The following is a 27342-nucleotide window of genomic DNA, read 5'->3' on the forward strand; positions in this document are numbered from 1 at the left end:
AAGTTCTAAGGTGTCAACCAGGACCATTTTTTTAAAAAAAGTCTTAAACTAGAAATATAAATTGCAAATAATACTGTCTTTGGATTCGCTTTCCTCATCTTTTTTTTGTGACCCATAATATAGCCTCCACGCCAGATCATTTCTTTCTCACTGTGAGAACTCATGTATCTCCTGGAAGAACTTTGAATGTAGAAGTCTTGCTAACAACACCACACATGTTGATTGTTGTGTGCAATGAAGATGCCCCTGCATGGCATAGCTCATAGCTTCTTTGTGCTATGCACGCCCTTTCACCACTGCAAGGTAGTTATCCATGATGGTGCAAGTGATCTTACTTTATTCATAATATTGCAGTCTCATGATATGATGCTGCTCTATTTGTTGAGACTTAAATTGTCTCATTGTACTGCACTATTTTTAGGCATTGTATATACACCAGAAATCCTTTGGGGGATAAAGAAAGGGTTTATTAATTTTGAAAACAAATAAATTAATGAAAATATTTGACCCTCTGCATGTGTCCTCACTTGAGAAGGCAATATCTGGGGAAAACTTGCATATATCTTGCTATATATAATGCTTACTTGTAATTGTTTCTCTCTAAAATATGCTATTTTCTGTGAGGAAATGAAATGGAAGAATTGTACTTTTATTTATATTACTACATAGTCAACTCCTCCTTTATTCATGCCTTAACATCAGCCAATAGCAATGCAGCCAGGAGGCCAGATTCTTTCATTAGATTGGTCTCTCAGCAGGATCACCCAAAGCAAATTGGTCAAAGCTGAGACACCAGACTAAGATGCATCCAAACTTGTCAGGAAAAATGGTAATGTCAGCAGAAGATAATGGATAACTCTAATAGTTCTAGTGGCAGAGAATCTTCTGAAAGGGTGGCTATTGGACAGCAGCAGGTGTTGAAGTCAACTTTGATGGAGGAGCTTTCATAATAATGGCAGTGAAACCCAGATGAACTCATATTGTGAAAAGGAAAACAAAGGAAAAGCACTATCAAGCATTCCTTACCCTAAAAACCCTGTGACAAAACAATCCAAAATGAAGCAAGAGATTGTGGCAGAAGTTAAGACTACCAGGTTGGAAGGCACTTGACCAGCTGCTGCTTGCACCTGATCCAGAAGAAGTTTGTTCATGCAGAGCTCTTCAGGAATGGAGGCCAACATGACTGCTGCATGAGCAGTTTCCATCTTCCGTGCCACTGGCAGAAGCTTTCTGGAAGAAAGCACAAGGTTGCACAACCTTCATTCTGTGAGTGCTTGTGTGTTTCTTCTAAGACTGGGCCCTGCATGAAAGGAAGTCTGTAAATGCCTCAGGGACATATTCTACTAGGTTTCATCCAAACCCTCTGGTGGAGGAGATCTTTGCAAATCAAGATGAACAACTTAAATCAAGCCAGAACTTTCCCTGGAAACAAAAATGACAAAGAAATGTCATTTGGAAAAAGCCCAGGACATCTCATCTTCAAGATGCCAAGTAACTGTAATTGATGAGCAAAAGGAAGAAACATGGATGTGAAATGTATCACTGTAAAAGAAAATCTGCCTTACATGAAAGCACATCAGCGGCTCCATCTATACATTTCCATTCACTTATGGGAAATCTGTAAGAAGTGATAAAAGGGAGTTATGGCAGAGCACATATTCATACCTAAAATGCACCTATTGAAAGAATAACAAGTATTCTATGTTAATGAAGCTTAGAAAAGATGGTAGTATTAAAGTAGTGGTTGGAAATCCAGAGTAGTCACCTGGGAAATGAGAGAGAGCGAGAGCTAGCGGGCAAGAGAGAGCCATACAAGCATTTGCAGGTTAGTAGTTAAGAAGCTTTCAAAATGGCAAGGTTGACTATGCTACACTTGGACTCACTAGAGAAAAATGCTTCTGATTTACTAGGGAAAAAACTGGCAACATTTACAATGGAAATTTACCTGCATACAAAACACTGGAATTCTGACAGCATTCTACAGGTTTTAAACCAGAGATAGGGAATGCTTGTCAGACAGTGACTTCCAACATTCTTAACTATTGGCAATTCTTACTAGGACTTACAGCAGTTGCAACCCTTCAAAATTTGGAGGACCACATGTTCCCTTCTCTTGTTTTTTTTTTTTTTTTTAAAGGATAGTGTTGGCATTTTTAGAGACCTTATTCTAGATCAGGGATGGGGAACTGGTAGACTCATTTTGTGCATCCCTCTGCATCTTCCACCTCTTTGGGAACTGCAGGTCCAACTCTTCTCCTTCAACTGTATTTCTGGAAATCAAGTCCTCTTTCATTTGTCTGTGTACAGGTGCTTGCATTCATGTGCATTCAAGAGAGACAAAGAGTGAATGGGAAACAGAGAAAAAGAGCTAGGCAACCTTCTGGCTCTGTGTCCAGAGAAACAGAGACATGTGAAGTTTGTACTTGGCATCACAGTGCCATATGTGGCACTGTCTAGACTTTTGTTCTGGGAATGCTACATGGGCTAGTATTTCATCTCAGTCAGCTTCTGTGTGAGCTAAATGATCACTCTTAGTTTGTGACCAGGAGTCTGTAAGGAAGTGAGGAACCTGAGCCAGCAAATGACTATCAAAGAAATGATGTGAAGTTCTTTGGTCTGCTATTCATCTGAAACCAGATTAACATACCTGATTTGGATCTATTTCATTTCTTTCTCCTGATCTTTCTCTGGATCAATGCATTGTTTCCTTGAGTGGCTCGCCATCTTCCATCAACACTCAGGTTAACCCATAGACAGCTTCCCAGACTGGGCAGATCATTAGGCAGAGAAAAGCACCTGCCTCGGGCAGCAGATGCTGGGCAATGGCACACAAGATGCTGGAAGAAAGAATTCATCGAATGACCTGCTCTTCATTCCCTAAATCAGCCTAACATTTTCTGGGGTGGAGGAGGAAGTTGTGCTATTGCAGTTGTTGAAATCAGATTCAGTGGCCAGTCTGGTACCTTCTGTAGATGGAGTGGGAGAGGGGCACTGTCTTGTCTGAGGCAGCAGCTCTGGGCCAGCCCTGCTGTGTTCCCATTCCTTATTTTGCAAATGCCAGTTCTCCACCTTCTCCTTTCTCTCCCTCTTTTTTCTCCCTCATTGTTAAGAGCCATGCGGCAGTTAAGATTGTTTTCCCCCTATAAAGAAGATATTGCCCCCTGACCCCCATTTACTGGAGTACAGGTCTTAACATGCAGTACGTGAGCCATATCTCTGGGAAAGAGCTGTATAATTACAGGGTCATCAGACAGAAGTGCACACAGGTGAGTCTGCACATATTACAAGCAGTAATACATGGGATCAACATATAGTTGACTAGACAGGAGAAACTTGTAGAATTTAGTGCAAAGTTGAGCATATACAAGATTATGACACTAAGACCCTGTCCTTCAGTCCTCCTGGCAAATTAGGTGAAGCAGGTGGTTTTTTTCATGGTGGCACCCCAAGAAAACTCGACTAGTGCCAATACAGTGGGCTTTTTAATGCCAGGTGAAGGCTAATCATCTCTCACCTTTTAATCCTTCTTAAAATAAGGTGTAATTAAGTGTTTACACCTTTACATTGCTGCTGGCTTTTATTCTGGTGCTAGCTTTTATCCTATTCTAGAATTTTTCAGGATGTTCATATTTGATTTATTGTATTGTTGCATTTTATGGTTTTAAGTTTTGCAAGCTGCCCAGAGAATTTTTATTATTTGGGCTGAATCAAAATGGAATAAATAAAATGGAATAAAATAAGATGCTTAGCAGGATGTCTTGCAGGAAAGGATTACTCTTGCGGGAAAGAGATAATATGACAAAAAAATTAAAGGAGCTTGACAAGCTATAGAATGGGCAAATAGAGGCTTCTACATTTTTTTTTTTTTTTTTTTACATTTCAGGACTGAAGGTCATGCAGTCATGTATTCTTCTTTTTTTTAATCAACAAAACAAAATATCTGGTGGGCAATAGATAATAATTTGACTGTTCTACTTCCCTTCTCCATCCTTTCCTTTCCTCATTAATTGGGAACACTCCTGCTTGCCACAGTATATATTAACCTCATTATAGAACAGGTAATCATGGAGACAGGTTTCTCTAGGGGGCCTCTCCTACCTTAGCTGTTTGTGATCAAGAAGGATTCAGCTCCGACTTTCCTCTCCCTTGGTTTTATTCAGTTTCACAAAAACTTGGCAGTGAGTGAAGAAGGATCATTTTCTATGAGCCTCACTGAAAGGGAGCCATGTGCGAGCTTCATAGGCCTTTGCATCACACAGTACAGAAGTGAGCCTTTGGGGCACCTCAGAAAAAGTTTTGAAACACTTGATTTCATTCAGGCTCGAATCAAAGTGTTTAAGTAGAGAAATTGCTTTTGCGCACATAAAAATGACAGGTTTCTGAAAGGATCTTTAAGCCAGATGACAGCAAACCTGCATTTTGTAATACCACAGGGGGTCTTTTAATAAGTCACCCAAATGTTCCTTTTGATGAGGTGAGTCTTGCTTTTTTTCTTCTTCTCCAGACTTATTCTACCTAAGGAGGTGCTAACCTAATACAATGAACTGGGAAGTGTGATTACAATTCGATACACCAAGCTGAGTTAGTACAATGCTGGGAATGAGTGCCTTCATACAAGAAGTGAAAACTATGGTGTTTCTGTAAAACAAGAAGTGTGTTTTAAGATATGTGGCACCTGAGCTCCTGCTAGCTAGAAGCTATCTTTAAGCTTGACTAGAAACTGAAGCAAACATAATCTCTATTATGATAAGTGGAATGCATTCTTGTTACACCCATGCACGAACTTGCACATGTTCCAACACAACCCACATATTTTGGCCAGGGGGGAGGGAATCCACACTTGACATTTCTGAAGAGAAGAGCACCACAATAGGACATATCTTGAGGTTTATGAAGTATTAAATGTACAAGTTCATTTTGGGAGAAATTAACTGAGCAAATGGATTTGTTAATACTTAGAACAGTTGTGGACATCCAGCCTTCACCAAGTTGTGCCTAAATGGGAAAATTGGCTCCATTCTTAGAAAAGCTGGGCTTAAAGCCTAGTTTTCAAGACCATGGGAAGGTTCCTTCCCAAGGTTTGAAATATACATACATTTAGGAAAGAGGCCACAGCAGCTACAGTTTGGTGATAAGAACCTTTCTCTGGGCTGAAGTCCTTTCCTGCAGCCTAGAAGTAGTAACCATTGGAACATCTGATCTCAGGACTATGCAGGAATCCTTGACTATGGGAGGCAAGGCATCCAATGATGAAACCTTGCTCTATCAAGCAAGAGACCCAGTGCTTTCAGTAGTCCTTTAGTAAGTTCAGTATGGTGCTTTTCCTACAGGAGAAACTCAGTAATTTCAGCAGCATGGCCCCATGCCTGTGGGAACAGCAGGGGTATAGTCTCCTGGCTATCCAAACCTGAGGGTTCTTATCCAGTTCAGAACATGGCTGTGACTTTACATTTTTGGCAAACCAGACAGTACTCACAAGCACAGGAAACTGCTAAGTGATAAAGACTAGGCTGTCCTTTCATCCTGCAAATCCCTAGCAGGATGCCTAGGGATAATGTCTGGTATGTGCAAGAAACAAAAGTCTTACTGGGTCCCCCTCGTTATCTCCACTCTGCTAACAAATGATCACCTTAAAGACAAGTGTCACAGCTGGAGTGCAGCAAGAAGAAAACATTTTAGGTTATTGACCAAGTGCCTTAGAGATTTCACTCTTGTTAACCAACACATTAATGTTTGTTCAATTTTAACCCACCTTGGCCTTAGGGGAATGCATTTTAAGAAGCCTATTAGAATGTTCAGTGTTTAATATTGTATATTAATAGAATATTAAATAATATTTAATATTCTATTAATATTCTTAACCCTATTCCTGGGTCTTCCTGTCACCTTTCCAAACCTGAGGATGAAGATACCAGGTTTAGTAACCAGGTTATTTTAGTTGGTTCTGTTTACACTAAAGTGAGCTACTTTATGACACTCCCAAAAATAAATCTAATTTATTGTTAATGGCATTATAGGTTGGGAGTAGGAAACACAGCCAATCATGACAATTTCTAATTAGACCTTACATCCAATTACAATTTATATTTAAAGGGAATATAATGTTGCTTTCTCTCTCCTCTGCTGTAAACAACAAAACTTGCAAAAATAACATAAAAGCTTTCATATGTAAAACAAACTGTCTACAAACAAGATCTTTCTATATGACTCACTTCAGAAGAAGCCCTCTGCTCAACTGTAACCAAACAATCTGAAACTTACAGGCTTGTATCAAGCAGTTCATGCCCACTTAGGCAGCTGCTACCAACTTGATGTGCTTCTAGGAGTAGAAACTTCTTGGTAATGGTCTTCTGCAAGTATTTGACTACTGCAAGATCAATGTAACTGATATTAACAGGATGCTGGTCATCTGTACTATCCTTCATGTTGGCTTCATTTTTCATTTTGATTTTTTTCTGAAATCTTGCAGGGTCAGGATGATTTCGTCAAAAACCTACATGGTAAGAAATAGCAAAAGGAAAACAAAAGGTCAAGGGCTCCTCCCACTAATGAACAAAGGCCAACAGTGGCACAATAACTACAAGAATCTAGGCATATTCTCTTTTGCAAAGATTTAGACTAAAGATTCCACTTCCCAGTCTGTACATGCAGTTGGATTGGTTGCTTGGGACCAATTAGAACTGGATGTTTCTTGTTTAATCCTGGACCTCTGAGGGGTGGCTGAATGTTGTCTTCCCAGAACAAAGGGGACCTGTTTTGAAAGGCAAAAACAAAGAAAACTAAAGGGATTAATCTAAAGGACGCTGATGCTGTGCATGTGAAGTGTAGCTGAGTAACTGCATTGGCTAAAGCCTGAGGAACAGGGGGCTTCACTTTCCATTCTTTGGACTGCAAGGCATGGATACTCTAAGCCTGATTTAAGCACGTCCTGTGTCTTCCTGCTTCGAAGGGCCTTTTCTCATGCCCTGCTAAGGACAACCAAATGCCTGTAACCTATGTAGAGGCCTGCCTTACAATCTCACCTTTCCATTACTGGGTCTTAAATCTGTTTGAAAGGTCATCGCCAATCATTGCTTGCAATTTGGCTTTTTTCTCTGATGCATCTGAATTTGAGCTGGTGGTTTCTTTCGGTAAGGCATTAGAGAAACGAAAGCTGTTAGTCTGAGTGAATCTGAGTTTTTCTTTTCATGGTCTTCCTTTCTTATACCCTCCAAATAAAGGAAGGTTATTAATGCTTGATTGAAAGCCATCTCACTGCCTGTCCTGCAAGCAGCACAGGTTCTATGGGTGAGTATTTGTTTTGCAGGATGCTTGCTCTGGGTTCCTTTTAACTTGCGCTGCTGGAGGGCAAAAGCATTGGTGTTTGTATATCCACATCACACGTCTACTGTGGGTTCATACCTTGCACTATGGTGCTGGCAAGGTGCAGTGTTAGCAACATTTGGGCCCATATAGAAAGGGTGCAGTTCCAGATCTTGTCTACCCTTCTGTGACTGTAATCTGACAGCATGTAAAAGGGGATGGATGTTTATAGATAGGTTCAGGTTAACAGATTAACCTGAGCTTAATTCAGGTTTCAGGGGAACATTTATTGCACCTGGTGCTTCAACCCCTGAAATGCTTCTTGTATCAACAGGCTGTATATTGGGAGAAAACACAAGGATATCTCTATTAGTAACAGTACTGTTTTGCTTGCTTTCTTTATCCCATTTCTTCAAGTATAGAGTTGCAGGGTCTAAACTCAGACTAGGTTTTTGGTGTTTGTTTGCAACAGAAGCTTCTGCTTGCAAGGGACAACTTGCACAGGAAGCTTTGCCACCACTGGGAGACAAAGCTAGTTCGGTGTCACTCAGGTGGGAACTAGAGGCACACACTCCTTCACAGAATTCTTGCTCAGGCTTACTCCTGGGGTACTTGTTGATGCTCACTTAAGCTTTTCTTTGCTATCACCTTCACAGAAGTTTCAGGATAATTTGGGAAGAAAACCAAGGGATGGCTTTCTTTTGTTTTCAGAGTTAGAGCAACTTCTTTTTGTGCTATACCTCATTCATTAACATCATTATTTGGTTTAGAAATTTTATTTCTGACATTGCCATCTGTTTTCGTTATAATTGGCATTATAAAGGTTAAAGCTAGTGAGACCGGCAGCACCCTCATTCTTTCCTCCCAAAAGCAAGCAAGTAAAGTGCTACCTCGTGGTACCATGAACACCTCAGTTCATGACCAAATTGGATCGCGAACAGAATTTTTTTTAAAAAAATCCTCAGGTCGCAAACTCCACATTGGGTAACAGATGTGATTGCGCCAGTCTTCCCTGCATGGGGCCAATCTCGGTCATGCTTGGGGAGGGGGTGAATGGCCATGATTGTGCAGGGAAGACGAGCACAATCACAGTTGTGCTTGGGGGGTGGCCACAATCGCTCCCGTCTTCCCTGCACGAGCGCACCTGCGATTGCATCCATCTCCCCCTGAGTGTGCTCGCGATCATGCCCGTCTCCCCACCTGTGCACCTGCGATCGTGCCTGTCTTCCCTGTGATTTAAAAAAAATTACAGAACAGATTAACCTTATTTACATTGAACCTTATGGGGAAATTTGACTTTGCTAATGACCAAATCAGGTCATGACCAGAGTCGTGGAACGGATTTTGTTTGTGAGCCAAGGTACCACTGTACAGTCTTTTCTTGTGCAAGCTTGTCCTCTAGTTAGGTATGCGCAGGTGCAAAGGACGGAAAAAGTGGAGATACTTTATTAAAATTACAAAAATGACAGTTCCTTTTGCCTCCGCACCAAAAAAGGCAGGGAGAAGACATGGTGCTGCCACTTGCTCCTGGTCTTGTACACCATAGGAACCAGCACACTTTCCCTCCACGCAAAAGCAAACAAGTACAGTGCCCTCCATGCAGATTTCCCCATGATTTAGCTCCACTGAAATCAAGGGAGTTTAGGTCTCTCTGATATGAAGCTTTGACTCATATAGCAGACCAGCAGTGACCTGCTCTGGACAGAGATGGCTGAGCTACAGTTACCCCTGCAATGGTAACCTCCTGCTCGGATGACTGAAGTTCATTATGTGTCATGTTATCTCTGAAGATCGTCCAGGAACTTCAATTAGTGGAGAACGGAGCAGTGGGGCTGCTTATTGCGCCTGGCCAGTTTGAGCATCCTGCTCCAGTGCTGAATGAGTGGCCAGTGATTTTCGGGGCCTATTTAAAAAGAATTAGTACTGATATTGACAGGAATAAGTGGCCTAGGACAGGTCTATCTGGAGGCCTACCATCTTCCTTATATGTCTACCTGGTTGCTAAGATCATCTTGGGAGCCTCATCTCTGGGTATCCCCACCCACAATGGTGGTGGTGGTTTAGCAGAACCATGATTGTAAGCTACCCCAAGGGCATTTGCCAATTCAATAGTGTACAACTCTAATAAATGGATAATTGAGATCCAGTGTGGCATAGTGATTAGAGTGTCAGACTGGGACTTGGGAGATCCTCCCTAACTGGGTGACTGTGGGCCTGTTACTGATTCCCAGCCAAACACAACTCACAGGGCTTGTGATGAGAAAATAGGAGGAGAGGGATTATATAAGCCACTTTGGGATCCCTCCAAGAAGGAAAAAATGCTTCCTTTTTCCTTCATATTTATTTCTTAATTCATGTTCAAATAATAAAGAGATACACACAACATATGCACCGTATTTATGCTGAAACAAAGGACTCCTAAGCATTATCAAGAGAAAGAAATGTATTTACATTTCTCACCATTCCCCTTCAGTGTGTAAAGTGGTCACAGGTGCTTGACAGAAATACACCTTGTGTTAATTTCCATAGGTAATTCAAGCAAATGAAAGTCTGTAAAATTTGGGTGACCTACTGTATTTCATGCTTTTTTGTATCTAGCTGTGTCCCTTTCTGCTAGTCAAGATAACAGTTTCCCAAGCTTTGCATGCACTTTTAAGCTAAGGCAAGTCAAACCAATGGCAAATGACAAAGAATAATGCAAGATGGAAAGGTAAAATTGAGATGTGTTAGGTACTAAATTTCGTATTGCACTGGGGAAAAGTGCATAACGGCCTTTCCCCTTTGACTGCTGAAATCTATGCTTCTGAAAACAACAACACAAAACTAACCCCACTATATTACTGAGAATACAGTGCATTTGATATGCACAGACATATTCCAATATCTTTCTGACATTCACATTCCAAGTTTTTATAAGATCTAGTTAACACACCTTTCTGCATCTGTTTATGTGCACTAAATAGAAAGCCAAATGTTCCAAAGTATCTGTTCATCAGTAACCATAAACACAGCAAAATCTGGCAGCCGATCAAAAGATACTACAGTTAAATTGACTATGCTACCTTAATTTAACTGTGCTCATCTCCTTTGTCTCCTTTCTCTTTATGAGTGTGTGTGTTTAGTGGTGGTTGGGGTGTGGGATGGCCATGTTCATGTCTGCGTGGAGAAAAATGTCTGAGGCAGACATGTGTTGATTTGGATTAATGAGGAAAGGGCCACATCTAGGCCTGTAAAGGCCAGGCAAAGAGGGTCATGGTGCAGGTTGCGAATGTGGAGCTTCATCCTACATTGTAACATTCAGACCCACAAAGTTACCCAAACATGGCTATATATCTGTGTTGATAAGCCCCCAACATTTCTGTGGAAAGGATCATATCAATGGATAAAACATTGATATTAACTCTTTTTATTTGTACTAAGTAAAAATGCTCTAACCCAACAAAAATGGAAAAGGTTATTCGGAGTCCAGAAGTCAGTTGATAACCCAACCAGGAATGGAACAGCTAATTCTGTCCATAGAAAGCATCAGAAGCTATTTGTAGGAGGAAAGAGGAGGAAAGGTGATCTGCACAGATGGCCCCTTTGTCTTGAAAATCACTGCATCACCTCTCATGCTTTGCCAGAGGGCTGGGGGATCCTCAGAAGGCTTCCCACCTGCTTCCTCCAGAGTACACAGAAATTCATGAAACATTATTCTGGATCCAGCCCACTGCTTTTTGCTTGTTTTTAAGGATACACTTGATTTCCTAATGCAATGTTTGCTACACATGCTTAGGGGGGAAACCTGCTTTGGTTTTAATCTGTTCCTTATTACACTTTCTGAGAAGTTTTTAATGATGCTCTGTGTAAACAGGTGAATGCCTTGATGAAGAATTATCCATTAAAATTGCATGAATGTTGTTTCCATGTCCACAACATAGCTTTCTGTCCCACCAATGATTCCATGTGTGTCCTGGAGGGCAGCTCATGCACCATCAATCAATTATTTTCCTGGAGTGGAGTAAAAGCATTCACATTCTGCCTTTTGCTCATCATTTCTCTTTGACTTTAGGCAGTGGAAGGTATGAAAATTACTAAACTCATAAAATTTCCTGTTGTACTATATGAAAGCTGCTCCTCCCTCTTCCCCTGTCTCTCTGTGTGCATGTGTGCATGTGTATCTTCCCAATGAAAGTCAAATAAGTTTTGCAAGATGCTTCAGGCTTTTCTATGATGATGTTGTCCGATGAGCTCTTCCAAATTAGGGGAAGAGTATATATGTGAGGTGTGAAACACTATCAAGGCAGAAGGTGAATCATTGTATTATTGGATAGATTAAAAGTTAACAGAAAAATCCTCCATGCGTTTTCACATCATGTGAACAAAGTCACTTGAACAAGCAATTTGGAGATTCAGTGTCAAGTGTCCTCAGCATGCCATCAGGTATCACTCGCCTCTATTTTTCTTGTTATCAGTGTCTAGGATCAAAAATGGGCTAGATAAGGGCCAGTAAACTAAAACTTAGTTGCAATGAGATGGAGGTGTTATGGATGGGTAGTTTTCTAGTTTAGGGAGATAGTGGTCAGGCAGTTTTAGAATAAACAGCTTAATGGACACTGGTCTTCAAAGGCCCTACTTTTCTTCTGAAGCCCAGGTTATACCTGTTGCATGGAAAGTTCAACAGATGTATAATAATTTGATAGCTGCATACATGAGATCCCAGAAATGGGTTTGAAAACCAGCCATTTGTAATGTATTAAAAAATTAGGTAGGCAACTATATTAGCCTTTCCTCACTTCCACTCATTGCCATTTTAATGTGAACTAATTTTGTGACTATATTGCACATTTTAGTAGATTTTGTAGCAGCTTTTCATTTAGTAGTACTGGAATGGTTAAAAATCTGTTGCTGGTTATTTTAAATGTGCAGCTGTTATTCTGGGTCAGTATTATTTATATCTTCATCTCATATTCCCCTTGAACGGCTTTGCACAGTGATAAAAGTAAATGATTTAAATGGGATGCAAAAGAGTAAACAAACCGTTACACTGCAATTGTTCTGGGCATCATGAAAGAACAAATAATTCTGACAGGTAGACAGAGAACAGGTCAAAGTGGCTTGATGAAAGTTTGCTTAAAAGCAGAGTTTGCCGACATACAGTCTTTTTGTAAAATTTCAGGGTGACCCAACAGCATTTATGGGTAAAAAGCTAAAGCAATCACTGACTTCATTCACTGACATAATTTCTGGTTTCTCCTCCACATGTGTCACTTTGCTGAGAAAGTACTTTCCCTGCATTTTAGAGCAGGTGGACAGAATTCTGTTTGTACCACAAATTGTTTCCACTGTGGCAGAATGACAGGCATGACACTTACAGAAGTGCCCACTGGCTGTGCAAAACATGCTATCTAAATTCCCTTGACTTAGCATTTTAATTCCACAGTTGTATTCATTTATTAAAATAGTTCTATCCCGTCATTCTGTAACTTGCATAAAGCAGTTTACAATAGCAATGGAAAAGCATAAAGTCAAAGCAACCAAAGACTAACATTTTAACAAAGAAAACTCTCAAAGGGCAGTCATAGGAGCCAAATATAAATTCCTTCAAACTTCTCAAAGCAGCCCAAATACTAAAAAGCCAGGTTTAGGACAAATGTCAAATGGACTAGGTGGCAGCCATGCAGAATTCTTTGGGTAGAACCTCTCAAGGGGCTCATGTCCCCACCCACTTCTCTGTCCCTTCAGAAAATGCCCTATCCAATCCTTTCTAATTGGACATGATGGATCAAAACAGCCCACAGTTATGAGGGATAGGTTAGAAAGGATCTACCTGAGCAAAATTCAGAGCCCTTGAGTTCCTCCAGCCCCTAAATTTTTCCATGAGGGTCTTTTCTACCTAGGGTTGGGGCGATCATTCTAGTCCAATGCTACAGATTCCATCTTTTTTTCTTGCTTCATGTCCATTCCATGCTGGTGATGTGTAGATGTTTATTACTTTTTATGAAAGAATATCTGTACATTTTTGTATATTTTAAAGTACATATATTTGTGCACCTTTTTCAAATGGAGTCAAACATATATGTTTTAAGTTTTGAAATGTTTCCACTTTTGTGTACAAAGAAATCACACAGTAATAACTCAATGTTCCACTCTGGAGGCTGGGAATACAAGGAAGGATAATCAGATTTGCAAATGATACAAATCTGGGTGGAATGACAAACACCCAGGAAGAAAGAATGAAGATTCAGGGTGATCTTGATAAACTTGAATGCTGCGCTGAAAGCTACAGAATGGGATTCAATATGGACAAGTGTGAAGTCCTCCACCTAGAAAAAAGAAACCAAATGCATTGATACTAGATGGGGAATACTTGGCTCAACAGAACTGAAAAAGAAAAAGACCTTGGGGTTATTGTGGCTAACAGGCTAAATATGACCCAGCTATGATGCAGCCGCAAAAATGGCAAATGCTATTTTGGGATACATTAATAGAGGTATTACTTCCAATTCATGAGCAGTTGTGGTTCCCCTGTACTCCTCCTTGTCAGACCTGATCTGGCATACTGTGTCCAGTTCTGAGCACCAAGATTTAAGAAAGATGCAGAAAAAAATTGAAAGGGTCCAGACGGAGTCAACAAAAATGATCCAGTGTTTAGAAACACTGCCCTATGAGGAGAGCTGGGGGAACTGGGCATGTTTAGCCTTGAGAAAAGAAGGCTACAGGGTGACATGATATCCCTCTATAAGTACCTCAAAGGCTGTCACAAAGAGGAAGGTCAAGATCTCTTCTCATTGATACCAGAGAGTAGGACATGGAATAATCAATTCAGTTTGCAACAACTCAGATTCAGGCTAGATATCAGGAAAAGTTTTGATTGTGCAAGGTTATAGTGGAAACAGGTCGTGGGCTGTCCCACACTGGAAACATTCAAGGCAAAAGTGGACAGTCATGTGAGTAGGATGGTGTAAATTGGTGACCTAGCACAGCAATGGGTTGAACCTTACAATATGCTTTATCTTTGTACCTCTGATATGTTTGATTCAATTCTCATTAAACCCATACCCATATGCAATGTGATACATATTCAGTTTTGAGTTTATCGTAACCAGTAATACAACTCTTACATGTGTTCCCAAACTGGAATATATGTTTCAGAGAGTTTCTACTTGTACAATGATCACTGTGTAAATGCAAATTACAGCTTCTGGATACCTAAACTAAAGAAAGAAAAGAACAATACTTTGTCATTTCCTCCTCAGTTTAGAGGAATGTGCAATTTTGCATTTACCCAACAGATAAACTCCTTTACACACAGGATCTGTTTCTTTCTATGTTTCCCTAAATTTTGGCACAGTTTGCTTGACTTGCAGTGCACTATGACTTATTTTTCCATGTCTGATGAATGAAAATAACCATTTAACTTTTGTTGGTACTTTTTCTATGTAGGTGTTCTGCACAGGAAGCATTATCTGCTAGCTCCAGTAACTGTACCTGAGCAAATGCCCTTGTTTTGTGGCATGCACTGCAAATCCACTATATATATAATGGATATATGGTGTATGCATCTGTGTCCATTTCCAGGTGATCTGGATTGGGATGCACACACACAATATGAGGTGGAGCACATTCCTGTTTCTACCTCTCCTCTTTTGCAGACAAGTAGAAAGATCACACATCTTACAAACAGAGGGCTGTCTTGTGGCATAGTCCCCTTGTGCAGGCAGCAGTGGATGAAACAACCAAGGCCAGTCTAGCACATCCTCCACCTAAGGCTGCCTAGCCTTGGGTATTTATAGATGCCTTTGAGAACTGGCAGAGTTGAGCTATGTAGAATTTTCTGGGCCATAGTTAAAAGCTTGAAAATAATAAAGTGTATCCCTGTTCCCCTTGGCAATTCTTTTGAAGAAAACAAAAAGTGGATTTTTAAATTTAATTTAATTTAATTTGGAGCTCTGGAAGACTGGGCTATGTCCACCAAAACCTCCATTATCCTTGCCATCACTAGAACATCCAAGAACAGTACTCCAGAAGCATGATAGAACTGAGCCTTGATTTTTATGGACAGTAGAACCCTATTTCAACTTCCTAATACCCTTAGCATCCCAAATGGTATGATAGCACTTGGCCGCCTATACACAAGGAAATGGCCAGGATGAGGGAAGTTCAAAAAGATGTAATGCCTATTGTGCTGGCAGTGAAGAAGCGAAACAATCAGTTTGGGGGAGAATCTCAGTAAAGCTGCAAGAATTCCTTGGAAAGTTAAAAGATCAACCGTATTTCATGAATTGGGTTTCATATGCTGTAACTTATTACTGATCTATCTTCTAAAATGTAATTTGAAGTGGATTTGGAAGGTACTTTTGTACTGGTTGAAGTGCTCTGCAGAGATGTATGACAGATAAACATTTTAATAAACAAGGGCCCAATCCTATGTTTGCTTATGCAAGAAGAAACCCTACAACTATCAGCATCCTCCATGGGTGGCAGGAACATGAGGGGAATTGTGGAACTTATTTTTTTCTAAACTTGCATGGGCTTGCACCCTTAGATTATTTTTCTTCTTTTATGCATTGTTGTGAAAAGAGAGTTGTGAACTCCTGGATCTATCCCTTTAACAACTGAGATGAACGGTTAAACAGCTGATGGCTTAACTGTTGTCTAATGGGGAAGGGTAGTGATTTTACTTGAATAAAGGTGTTCTGCAGATATTTATAGTGTCAAATAAACTTGGTATCAGTTCTATTATTAAAAACAAATTGTTGTGATGAGCCCTGATGAAGAACCTGAGGTTCAAGCGTCTATAGGAATTCAGCCTTATTAGATTTGTTGCTTTTAATAATAAACAAACATAAAACTAACAGGCTGCATTTCTGAACATGCATAACTGGGAATAAGTCCCATTGAAAATGTAATAGGATTGATTTAACAGATGTGTTTGGAATTGTGCTGTTAGATACAAAATATAACACATTACTCTGTAGTTTCTCCATTCTTCACTGCCCAAAGGTCTCCTGGCAATTCTTTATTGAAAGACGCCATCCTTGATTCCTTGCTGCTCCTTATTCTTGGAACTGTGCATTTTGGTATTTGGACAGCACAGTCCCTGTGGCTTCCCATTGTTGCCAATTGCAGCACCCCAAAACACCCCAAAATAGTTGGCCAGACAAAGGCCCCAAAAGTAGTTGGCCAGAGAGAGGCCACTTAGGAAAAAACCACAGCCATATTGAATTTCCTGGCTCAGAAGGGATGGGGGATAAGAACAAAATGAACTTTGTGTAACCCACAGCCAACAAGCTAGCCTGACCTCAAACACAGTAATCAGAGGGTCAGTGGAAACTGGTTATAGCCGCCATGAAAGTTGCAAATGTGCAGGGAGTAAGAACATGACAAGCCTGTGTGAATCTTAAGCAGATAAGAAATAGACATGGGAAATGGCTGGTCCCTGACAGAAGGAAAGACTCTTTGAAGCTAACAGCAGGGAAGGGGATGCATGCATTGAGGTACTGATGCATGACATATGTATTAAGTGATCTAATTGCTTACAAAGGGTATAAAACACACATACCGGGTGCAACTTTTGAGACACTGCTTTGGGCTGCATATCCCCTTCTGTGTCCTTTTATTCTATAGTGCACTAGAATAAAGCTTCTTTGGCTCTAAGTCTCATCTCAGGTTCCTTTTGTCTTGGGGTCTGGGGTCCACCCGGGCTTGCCCTAGGTGTTGACCGGCTGAGTTCAGTAACTCCATAAATCTCTAAATTCAGAGGATTACGGGTATCTTATCAAAACTGGAAGGTCAGATCCATGCTTCCCCACCCTATAAAAGATATACGTACATGGCTAATTCTGACCATGTAAATTTTATGCCTTGACCATGAGAAGCAGATGCCAAGGCACTGTCAGGATATTACGTGTTCTGGCAGAGCCTAACTCTGTCTTTTCCATGCCCTGGAATGCCCAGAAAATGCTGGTTTCAAGTTTGGTCTTCTGATCTTGAAGCTGCAGCCAGTGTGGCTCTTTCCATACCAGCTGCAAGGGAGGAGGGAGGGTGCTCTGAAGTCAGAGTTCCAGCTCCAGTCTTGGAGTTGGGATTCTGACCTCTCCTGTGGTCTTCTAGTCCCTGCCTGGTGGCTATACAGCTGGACCCATCAGGCCTTTTTGATGAAGTTGCTGGAAATTTGGTACTGCAACTTTTATTTGTAGAATTCAGGATTACAAGAAAAGTTATGAAAGAAGAACTGTGAAAATGTTTTCTAGAATCCCAGAAAAGTAATAATGATAATGATGAATAATAATGTGAAGGCATCCTTTGGAGCCACTCTGTCCACCTCCCCACCTTGTCTGAGGTCAGCTGCAGCAAAGCGACATCCTCCAGGCCTAGGCTCTGGCCATTCTGGCTTGTGCTGTCTGGTGAGTGATAGTGTGGACATCTTTTCATCTTGGCTTCCTTGCCCAAGGCTTGAACTCATCAATGTGGATGGTGGGCTTGGCCTACAAGCTTTCTTTGGTGATGGAGAGGGGAGTGAGTGAAGATTTAGACCGAGTTAAATTCCATTTTGTTTAGTGTTCCTACTAACTGCGCAAGTTTGCAGGCTGACTGCATAGGTTTTATGGTCTACATAACCTTCTCACATTTCCCCTTGCCCCTTGTCATTGTGCCATTTTCAGCTTGCAATTAATTGATAAAAGGTTACGCTGTTATGCAGTTCTTTGCTGGCCTTGGTACTTCAAGCACCCCATCTGGATTTGGGCCTAAAAAACCAATGTAAGCTGTGGGTGCATGTAGGATGAGCTTTACGCAAGTGCAGCCTGGGACATTCCACAGTTCTGTTCTGAAAGCAAGCATAAGGTTAATTAATTTGCCTTATATAAAAATTTAAATTATAGTAACATTTTAATTATATACATATATTTTCATATGTAAATTAGGATGAACTTTTTTTTTGGTCCTTATAGGCCTGTGCTCTAGCTCCTTTTGGTACCCAGCACTACCTTTGCTCTCCTTCAAATGCTGCAAGCCCCTGCTTAAGAAGGTCCATGGCCCATGGAAGGCCTCTTTTGACACAGTTAGGCCGTTTGCTTGCAGCAGCCGCTTTTCGGAGATCCCAGAATGTGGATGGCAGCCATTTCTCTCTTGCAGGAATATAGCAAGGCTGCTAAGGGCAGTGTAGCCATAAGACGAGCTGTTCAGTCGGTGGGCAAGTCGGAGAGGGAGAGTGAGAGAGATGACGTGGGTGGAGGGGGAAGGTAGGAAATGAATGAAGGCTGATGGATCTTGTCTCCTTCCCAAAGTTGCTGCTGTGGAGTCAACACTTGCCAGGGTGCGTCTCCTTGCAGCACCAGAAGCTGAACCCACCAGTCCTCTGAAGCCACTGCCCCCCCACACCTCACTAGGGCCACATGTTTACCACATGCTATGTATGCATCTCAGGGGGAAAAAAACAACAACAACAAAATCACGTATATAGAAAAAAAAGTGGCATGAAGAACTCTGGGATATAATGGTAGAAACCGTGATGAGCATCAGTGAGTCAGACATTATAATGATGATAACAATCTCAAGTGTAGATACTCCTCTTAGTTTGTTAGAACACTCTCTTTCCAGTGACAGCGATGTTCTTTATATTGTTTTATAAGTATTGTCCAGCAGATGGCACTTAAATAATATGCCAAAACATCTCTGTGCTTGAAAGAGTGTAAGATGGGAGAAAAGGTGCATTAGCAAATAAAGCCACCTTCAAAGCTTTATTTTCACTGAAGAGTGAAAAGAATCATCATCGTCATCGTCGTCATCATCATCATCAATAATAATAATAATAATAATAATAATAATAATAATAATAATAATAATAATTATTTCTGTACTGCTCAACAGCCAAAACTTTCTAAGCAGTGTACACCGATTGATAACATACAATAAAATGTAACATAAAGCATAAATCATGTAATGCAAGGCTTAGCAATTTAAACAGCTATGAGAGGTTCATATAGTTTGGCCAGCTAACAATGTTGCTTTCCCCCATTCCTATTTAATGCTGTTGAATGTCATGGTGTAGGACACAGTCTCAGCTTGGTACTTGGAAGGATTGTAAAGTCGGTGCCAGACAAGCCTGAAGTGGGAAGATCATTCCATTGAGATGGGGGAAACGTGTATATGTGACGGGTTCAGGAGACATTATCTGTCTGAAAGAAGCCTTTTGCTATGCTTGCTTATATGTAACATAAAGAACCTGCATGAAATCAGAAATTTAAAAAGCAGCTGTGATTATCTTCAGGGTAGGACATATCTCTTCCTGTAACCTGGAGTGGTTTTATAATCAGTGCCTATTGCTATTAAGGGAAATTATGTCTGTAGTGCTCAAATCCTATATCATGAGTATGAGACTGCCCTGTATGGTACCGAAATATGTATTTGAAATAATACAAACTCATAATGCTGTAGGTGTTACTACTTCATACTTACTTCACCCAAAGCACAGCCTAACATACACATACCCAAACATATACACAGATATATACATATACGTGCAGTTAGATGCGATATATAGTAGGTCGTTGGTTAAAATTCACAGATTCCAGATGCATCTAGACAAGAATAGCTTGGGAAAAGTCTTATAGGAGACATTCCAAATCCAAACCCTGGGGGTTGAAATGATTTACTCTAGTATATTTCAGGCAAAAGTGGGGAAATTCTTTTGTCCTCATAATTCATGTTACACTCACATCAGGTATTTTCTGCTTGTCCTGCATTCTTGGATTCTTATTTTCCTACTATGTGTTATGCATATTTGCCCTGCAATATAATCATCCCTCAAATGACTTCTAAAGCCGCACTAGTTAAGCATGTATTGGTAATGTAGACTGGGACTTTGGGACCATAACATTGTCTCTGAAAAACCCCCACTCCATGCCTTAGAATGATTAATTAAGGAGTTAAGAGATTCTACAGCTCCCATCATTGACATTGATTGCTGTGGCTAATGGGAGCTGGAGTCCACAAATATCTCAATGGTCATGCACTCTCCATAGTTCAGTAGAATGCTTACTCTCCACCATAGATTTATCATGGAAGGGCAAAATGAATGTGGTGTGTGTAAAGTACAGTAACCGTACAGTAATGTGGTGTGTGTAAAGTACAGTAACGGCTTTGCAGTAACCGTCCCTGCCCCTGACATTGTCATTGCCTTCATGTTGAGTAGAATCCTGATGTGTGCTGAACAGATGCTCCTTCTGAGGAAAAAGGAACAGACCCCTGAAAAGGTCCTTCAGAGGACTGGGGGCAACGGGGAATCTGCATAAATTGTGCTTCTCCTCCTACTAGTGGGATCATTTGCCAGATCAGAATCTACTTTGTAAACATACGTAGCAGCTCCCCCTTTCCAATCCGTGGCAAGTCTGAATACAACTCATAGTACCTACCTCACAGGGTTGTTGTTGTGGGGATAAGATGAAGGAGGAGAATGATGTAAGTTGCCTTGAGCCCTTTGTAGGAAAAAGGCAGGATATAAATAGAAATACATACATACATACATACATACTGAAACTTTCTCTGTGTGGGCAGGTACCCTGGAAAAAACAGCATTCACTTTGACATGGATACAGTTTTCTGTGCATATAGCTGTATACCAATGGGGTCATTACACATCTACTACATTAAGGGAAAATATAGCTGCTGCAATGTTGCACTTGTATTTTTGTCCTATCTAGTTCAGCACCTGGACAGGCCCTCACCAATATATTGGCGATGACAGCTTGGACTTCAGGAGACAGCTCTTAATGCACAAGCAAAAACACTTATTCTTCTGAGAGCAGTTCCATTCAAAGGAATCAGGGGGAAACTGGCCTCATACTTCGCATGAAAAGAACGGTGACTGAAGCAGGTTGTCCAGAGTAAGATATATGCCACTGATTTTCTTAATAGTTTACAATTAAGAAAGAGGAATCTACTTGCTGACCTACTGAAGCAGGTAAGTTTGTATAGAAAGATGAAAAAGGTGAAAATAAGCTGTGCAAACATTTGTATGATTGACAATGTTCTTCTGAGGCAAATAAAAGGATAAGTCCTGTGAACCAGTCTTCCCACCCTGCCTTCTTCCTCAGCCTTTCTTCCTTTCAAATCTCTACCGAGAACCTGAAGGGAGGTCTTCAGTCAAAGATGTTATCCCTTGTTTTAATATTTGTATTGATGCTTGGTAGCTGTTCTAAATCTAATTCCTGGACAAGTCTCATTTATAGGGCTGACTGTTAATTGCTCAAGCCTAAAAGAACTGAGAATGGCTGGGATTTCAAATCACAAGCAGTAGCACATATCACTGGCTCCTTACAACTCAGAAATGAAATAGTTAACTAAGATGGCTTCACATTTTATGTTAAAATTTGGTTGTCTCTTTTAAACCAATTTATCTCATTGGACTTCACATATTAAAGTAGATCCTTCAGCACAGCACACCTTCAAAATACAAAACCAAGGACCCAGTTTTTCCATTTTCTAATAGGAATGCCATCAACCCCTTTTCATAAGTCCTCCTGCAGTGTTCAAATAAATTTTGCCCTTGGCTGAAGAATGGCACACTCCTTCTGTCTGAGTGCTCTTCTGCCAAGTGTGCAACTTCAGGAGGGATGCACATGAAGGGAGGATGGGGACAGCTGCCTGCCAGTCAGATTGGCCGAGTTAACCCTGGCAATCTATGGGGTGACAGGTGTCACAGCCAGATCGCCCTCACATTCAGTTTTACACCTCCATTCCCATCACTCAGTGGCAGCAGTTGGAGCCAGCCTGTGCTTCTTCCATCAGCTATGGCACCAGCACTGTAGAGCTTGAGCTCAGGTTTCCAATAACTGTTTGGGATCAGGTCCATCCCAATTTCCCCCTTTTAGTTTTCCTTCTTCTTTATTTGAACCTTCTTTTTAACCATTCTCTCCTGCATTTTAAAATCTCAAGATGATGCAGAAGAAAACTGAGCTGCAAGGTTTCCACCAGTCTTTTAAGGGTGAGAATCCATTCAACCTGAAGTTTTCCCAATCAGACCACCTGGAGTTTGCCTTTATTTTCAAATACTCTTCTTGGCCCAACATGCTTTTGAGTCAACCCATCAATATTCCTAATGCCAAGAAACAAAACTAGAATAAAAAATGTTGGGACACAGCAGATTTGGGCAGAGTTGAAGATGCTTAACTTCTCTGAGAAGGGGTCCTCAGAGAAGGAACATATGAAAAATCCTGCTAGACTAATCTGATTTTGTTTTGTTTCAATTGCATACTTCTCTGATGGACTGTGAGAATGCTGTGGACATATAGTATATCTTTTGATGAAGTGCCCCATGATATTCTGATTGTCAGGATTTGAGGCAGCTTCAGGGCTCCATCTTCTGGCCAAAGGCCAGAATAACACCCTTGGTAGTTGCAGGATGGGACCCATAGGCTACTACAGCTATCAGGGCCCCTATGACCACCACCTGGGAGCTCTGAGGGAAGAGCTACAGAAGAACTGGCTCTTTGCTCCAGGAGCTGCCTCAACAATGAAGGTTTCCTGTTACTATGTGAAACCTTTGCTGTGAACTCTGTGCCTGCGTCCCTGCCTTTCGGCCTTGCTTCTATTCCCACTTCTGCTCCAAAGGTACCCTCTCCTCATGTGCTTACCTCTATTGGCTAGGAATTTGGATTGGACATTGGTTAGTACTTGGTTTAACGTGTTTAGGTCCTGATGTTCATAAGTTACTGCTGCCATGCCTTGGACTCTGACACTGATTACCAAACTAGCAAAAAGTGGGCTAGATGGAACAACCATCAGGTGGATCCATAGTTGGCTACAGAATCAGACTCAAAGAGGGTGGTACCATATCAAATTGGGGAGAGGTAACAAGTCGGTTACTGTAGGAGTCAGTCCTGGGCCCAGTGCAGGCTTGTGTTCACCTTCTCATTATCCATGAGTATGCAGTGAAGATAACTGAGAAACATCTTGGACACACCTGAAGTCAGGTCTTTAGTTGAGTTGAGATGCTCTATTATTGCCAAGGCCATAGGAACATCCTGGAGCTAATACAGTTCTTTGACTGGTTCTACCTCAAGTCTGAGAAGATGGAAATAGGCTCCATTTTAGCCCACATCCATCACTGTTGTCATTTCAATAAGCTGGAAGGCAGCACAGTGGTGCATGATATTGCCAGTGCTGGAGGCTGCTGAGACCTCGCTCATCACTCATGCTCCATGCATCTCCCACTCCTTCCTGAGTCCAAATTGGCCAAGTGATGGCAGAAGACCAGCATAGCAAAAGCAGGCAGCAAGCAGCCCTGGGTGACCCCCTTGGCCCTGGTGGGGGAGAGCGTCACATGGGGGATCCCTCTTGTATACAATCTCTCTTCGATTCTTCTCTTTTTACCTTCTCTCCCCCCAGGACATTTTGGACAAAATAAAATGCTGTTTGAATAAAATTTACTTCTTATTAGAATGCAGGAAAAACCTCTTGCGCTGTCTCCTTTGTAATAACTTGTTTCAGCAGGGAATCAAAGTAGCTATTGACAATGGTTGAAAGCTGAAAAGTTCATTTAATAACATAGAAATATATGATGATTTGATAACAATGAAACTGTGTTCAGATTGAAAGCTGTTCTTTTTGCATGCTTTTCAATGCAGGGAGAATTACACTCAGGGAATAATACCCCTCAAAAAGAGGCACTTGGATCTTGGTGCCTTGAGGGTCTTGGAATCTTTTGCTGAGGTCTAGCGTGCACTGTCGGAGAGAACATGCCTTAGCCATATATTCTATCTCTCTCACACTCACACACAAACACAAAATTAAAGAAAGTTTATTCAGAAGAAACTATAGAGTGGTTCCAAATTCTTATCCCAATGTTGTTTAGGATTTGATGATGGTGTACATAATTTCCCTTAATAGTATTAGTCATTGTGTATGTGTATAAGCCCACCCCAGGTTACAGGAAAAGTTATGCCCCGTCCCAAGGAAGTAGTAAGTACATTTTTATTATATAACCAGTCTTACTCTTGGCTTCTAAATAGCCTCCTGCCTATGAGTCTTATAGAGAGAAGCTAAGAGAAGAAGGGAGGGAATCCATTTCTGTCTGTCACTTGACCTGTGCTGTAGACTCTTGATCGCAGTTGCTTGCATGGGCAGGACCAGGTACAACAAGTCCACATTCCTGGCTAGTTACCGGGTCTGTACTCAGAGCTTACTTACCTCCATTTTCTAAATCTGAGCTTCTTGTGCTTTTTCTTCCATGGGAGCACATACATTTCCATGGTTTCTCAGACTTATGGCTTGCTGGGTGCTTGATTGCTCATGATGACCATAGCTATCTCTTTATAGTTTTCTGCTATGTGACCATGTCTGTTTTCTATGGGTAAGGAGGTCTGTACTTTGTTTGTGTTTGCTAGAGGTTGATGGGATGATTTCTAGGTGTCCAGTGTCCTTTGCTTTACTCACTCATTTATCGTGCTCATTCAGAGGAATGGTAGCCATACCCTGCAGAGTCAGTTTGCCTTATTTCTTGAAGGGGGAATTTCTTTGGATTATGCCTGACCTTTTCTCTGCAAGAATTCAATCTTCTCTCGGTCACACTGGCTAGCCCAGGTTCTTTGGTCACTCCTCCTGAACTCTAGCATGCAATGTCCCATGGTCTGGGAGCCTGTCCTTGTGGTGCCAGGCATACAAACAATATTTTTATTAATTATATAAACATGCTACAATGCCTTGTGTCTCTCAGTTCTAGATTTGCCTTTATATTTTCTTGTGTTGCATTTCCTTACTCAGTTCATCCTTCATCAAGGGATGTAATCCTATTAAAATACAGGAATGTGGAAAATATGAAAGTTGTTAAAAAATAAATTCAAGGAATGGTTGCTTGTCATTGTTCCATGCCCTCAAGTCATCTCCAACTTATGCCAACCCTATGAAGGAATGCCTTCCAAACTGTCCTCTCCTTGACAGCCCTGCTCAGTTCTTTTAAACAAAGCTGAGACTTTATGACATTGATCCACCTCATTGTGGATTTTCTTTTTCTTCTTTTCCTTTGACTTTCTCTAGTCTTCTCTAGTGACTCTCGCATTCTCATGATGTGGCCAAAGTATACAAGCTTCAGTTTCATCAATTGGCTCCCAGGGAAAGATTTGCCTTGATTCTAGGATTCATTGTTTTGTGTTTTTGGCCATCTAGCATATTGTCAATGCTCTCCTCTCCTCTTCAAATGCACCAGTGTTATTCCTGTCAGCTTTTTCACCTATACAAAGTGATTGGGAATACAATAGTGTGGAGGATCTTGACCTTGGTCTCCAGTAAAATATCCTTACAGTTGATGATCTTGTCTAGCTTCTTCCATTGCTACCCTTCCAAGTCTGTCTTCTAATTTCTTGCCTTAAGTCTCACTTTGAATTCATGCTTGAGCAAAGGTATGCAAAATTTCAACTCCTTCATTTCAAGTTGAGCAATTCTTCAGTAGTCATGATTTTCATTTTCTTTCTTTTAATTATCATTGCATTAATTATACAAACAGAATATTACCCAGATTAAATAAAATCACAATTACAAATAAAACCTATATACCACTAATGATCACCAAGCAAATTATACTTAATTTTCCAATATACAATATGTTGTCCATTAATCCAGAATTGTTCTATCTATCTTCCTGTAGGTGAACAAATTCCATTTACTTTACCATAAGTGATGTAGCATATGGTATCAATCCATTCTTCTATAGAATAATTAATAGGTAGTCTCTATTTAGCAGCAATACCTAATTTAGCATCATTAAGAAGTTTTTCTGCCCTTTCCACATGCTTACGTTTAACATCTTTAAGCTATCTAAGCAAAATATGCAAGAGATTCATGAGAATGGGATGTCCAAACATTCAACTCATGAGTCACAACTGTTTTCCAAAAAAGCTCTAATATTTTTATAAGTCCATCATAAATGGAAAAAGTTCTCCACATTTACAAAAAGAACTGCTAACACTGGGATATGTCCTTACCAACTTTTGTGTTTTGATATAGAACAATACAGTATTTTATAAAAGTTTTCTTTAGGTTAGTACATGGGGAGATTTTAGGACTATTGTGAAATATGTAGGTCCACTGGTTGAAAGAGTTTTTAATCTTTAATATCTTTTTTTCATTTTAACTTAAAATAATTTACTTTATCAGTATCTGTTGCAATTAAAATTGGATAAAAACTAGCTAACGATCTCTTAGTTTTATATTTTGGCTGAAAGTGGAGGAAGAAACAAGAGGAATGGCTATCTTTGACTTGGTATTGACCAAGAGGGAAGACCTTGTGGACGAAGTGGCAGCTACAGAAACTTTGGAGGAAAGTGACCATGCCATAATTGAGAACTTGATTCTGAAGGATGCAAAAGCCACATGCAGCCAAACATGTACCCTGGATTCTAGGAAAACCAATTTAATGAATTCAGAAGAATAACTAAGTCCCATGGGAAGTGACTCTAATCGCTAAACTCTAGCTAACTCTAAACTTTAAATAAATTCTACATAAAATGAAATAGTGAGAAAAGCAGTCCAAAATGATTGGGGGATTTTTTTAAAAAAAGGAAATTCTAAAGGCACAATTACATACAATTCCAAAAAGGAAAAAGGGTTAAAAAACCACAGAAGAAGCCCACGTGGCTTCTCAAAAGCTTACAGATTACATGAACACAAAAAAGGTCATGTATAGCAAGTGGAAGGAAGACTGGGTTACAAGGAAGAATGCAGGTAAGTAGCATGGAATTGTAGGGATGGTATCAGGAAGGCTAAAGTGAGGAGTTAACTGAGACTAGTGAGGGGAGCTAAAAGCAGCAAAAAAGCCTTCTTCAAATACATCCAAAGCAAAAGAGAAGGGAGTTCAAGCACTCATCATGGATGGTACATTGATATCAGAAGTGCTCAATCTTCTGCCAAAAGATCTATGAATTTCCTGATGAAAGGAGCAGGATGGCAGTCCAAGTCTGATAGGCAAATGGTCAAGGATCATCTAAATGGGGTGAATGAGTTCAAATCTCCTGTGCTGGTGAACTCCATCCTAGAGTCACAAAGGAGCTTACAGAAGAACTC

At 40.6% G+C, this 27342-nt stretch overlaps 1 protein-coding gene across 1 annotated transcript in view; it reads right to left on the minus strand.

Moving 5' to 3' along the window:
• LOC123024486 (vitellogenin-1-like) overlaps window positions 1-6425 on the minus strand; it is a 63394-nt gene extending 56969 nt beyond the window's left edge. The window contains 2 exon segments of the mRNA XM_044432238.1: window positions 1666-1676; window positions 6262-6425. Of these exon segments, the coding sequence (XP_044288173.1) occupies window positions 1666-1676; window positions 6262-6425 (175 nt within the window).
• Window positions 6426-27342: the final 20917 nt, after the last annotated feature.

This window comes from Varanus komodoensis, unplaced genomic scaffold (genome assembly GCF_004798865.1).
Source record: "Varanus komodoensis strain SLA01 unplaced genomic scaffold, ASM479886v1 scaffold24, whole genome shotgun sequence".
NCBI classification, from domain to species: Eukaryota; Metazoa; Chordata; class Lepidosauria; order Squamata; family Varanidae; genus Varanus; species Varanus komodoensis.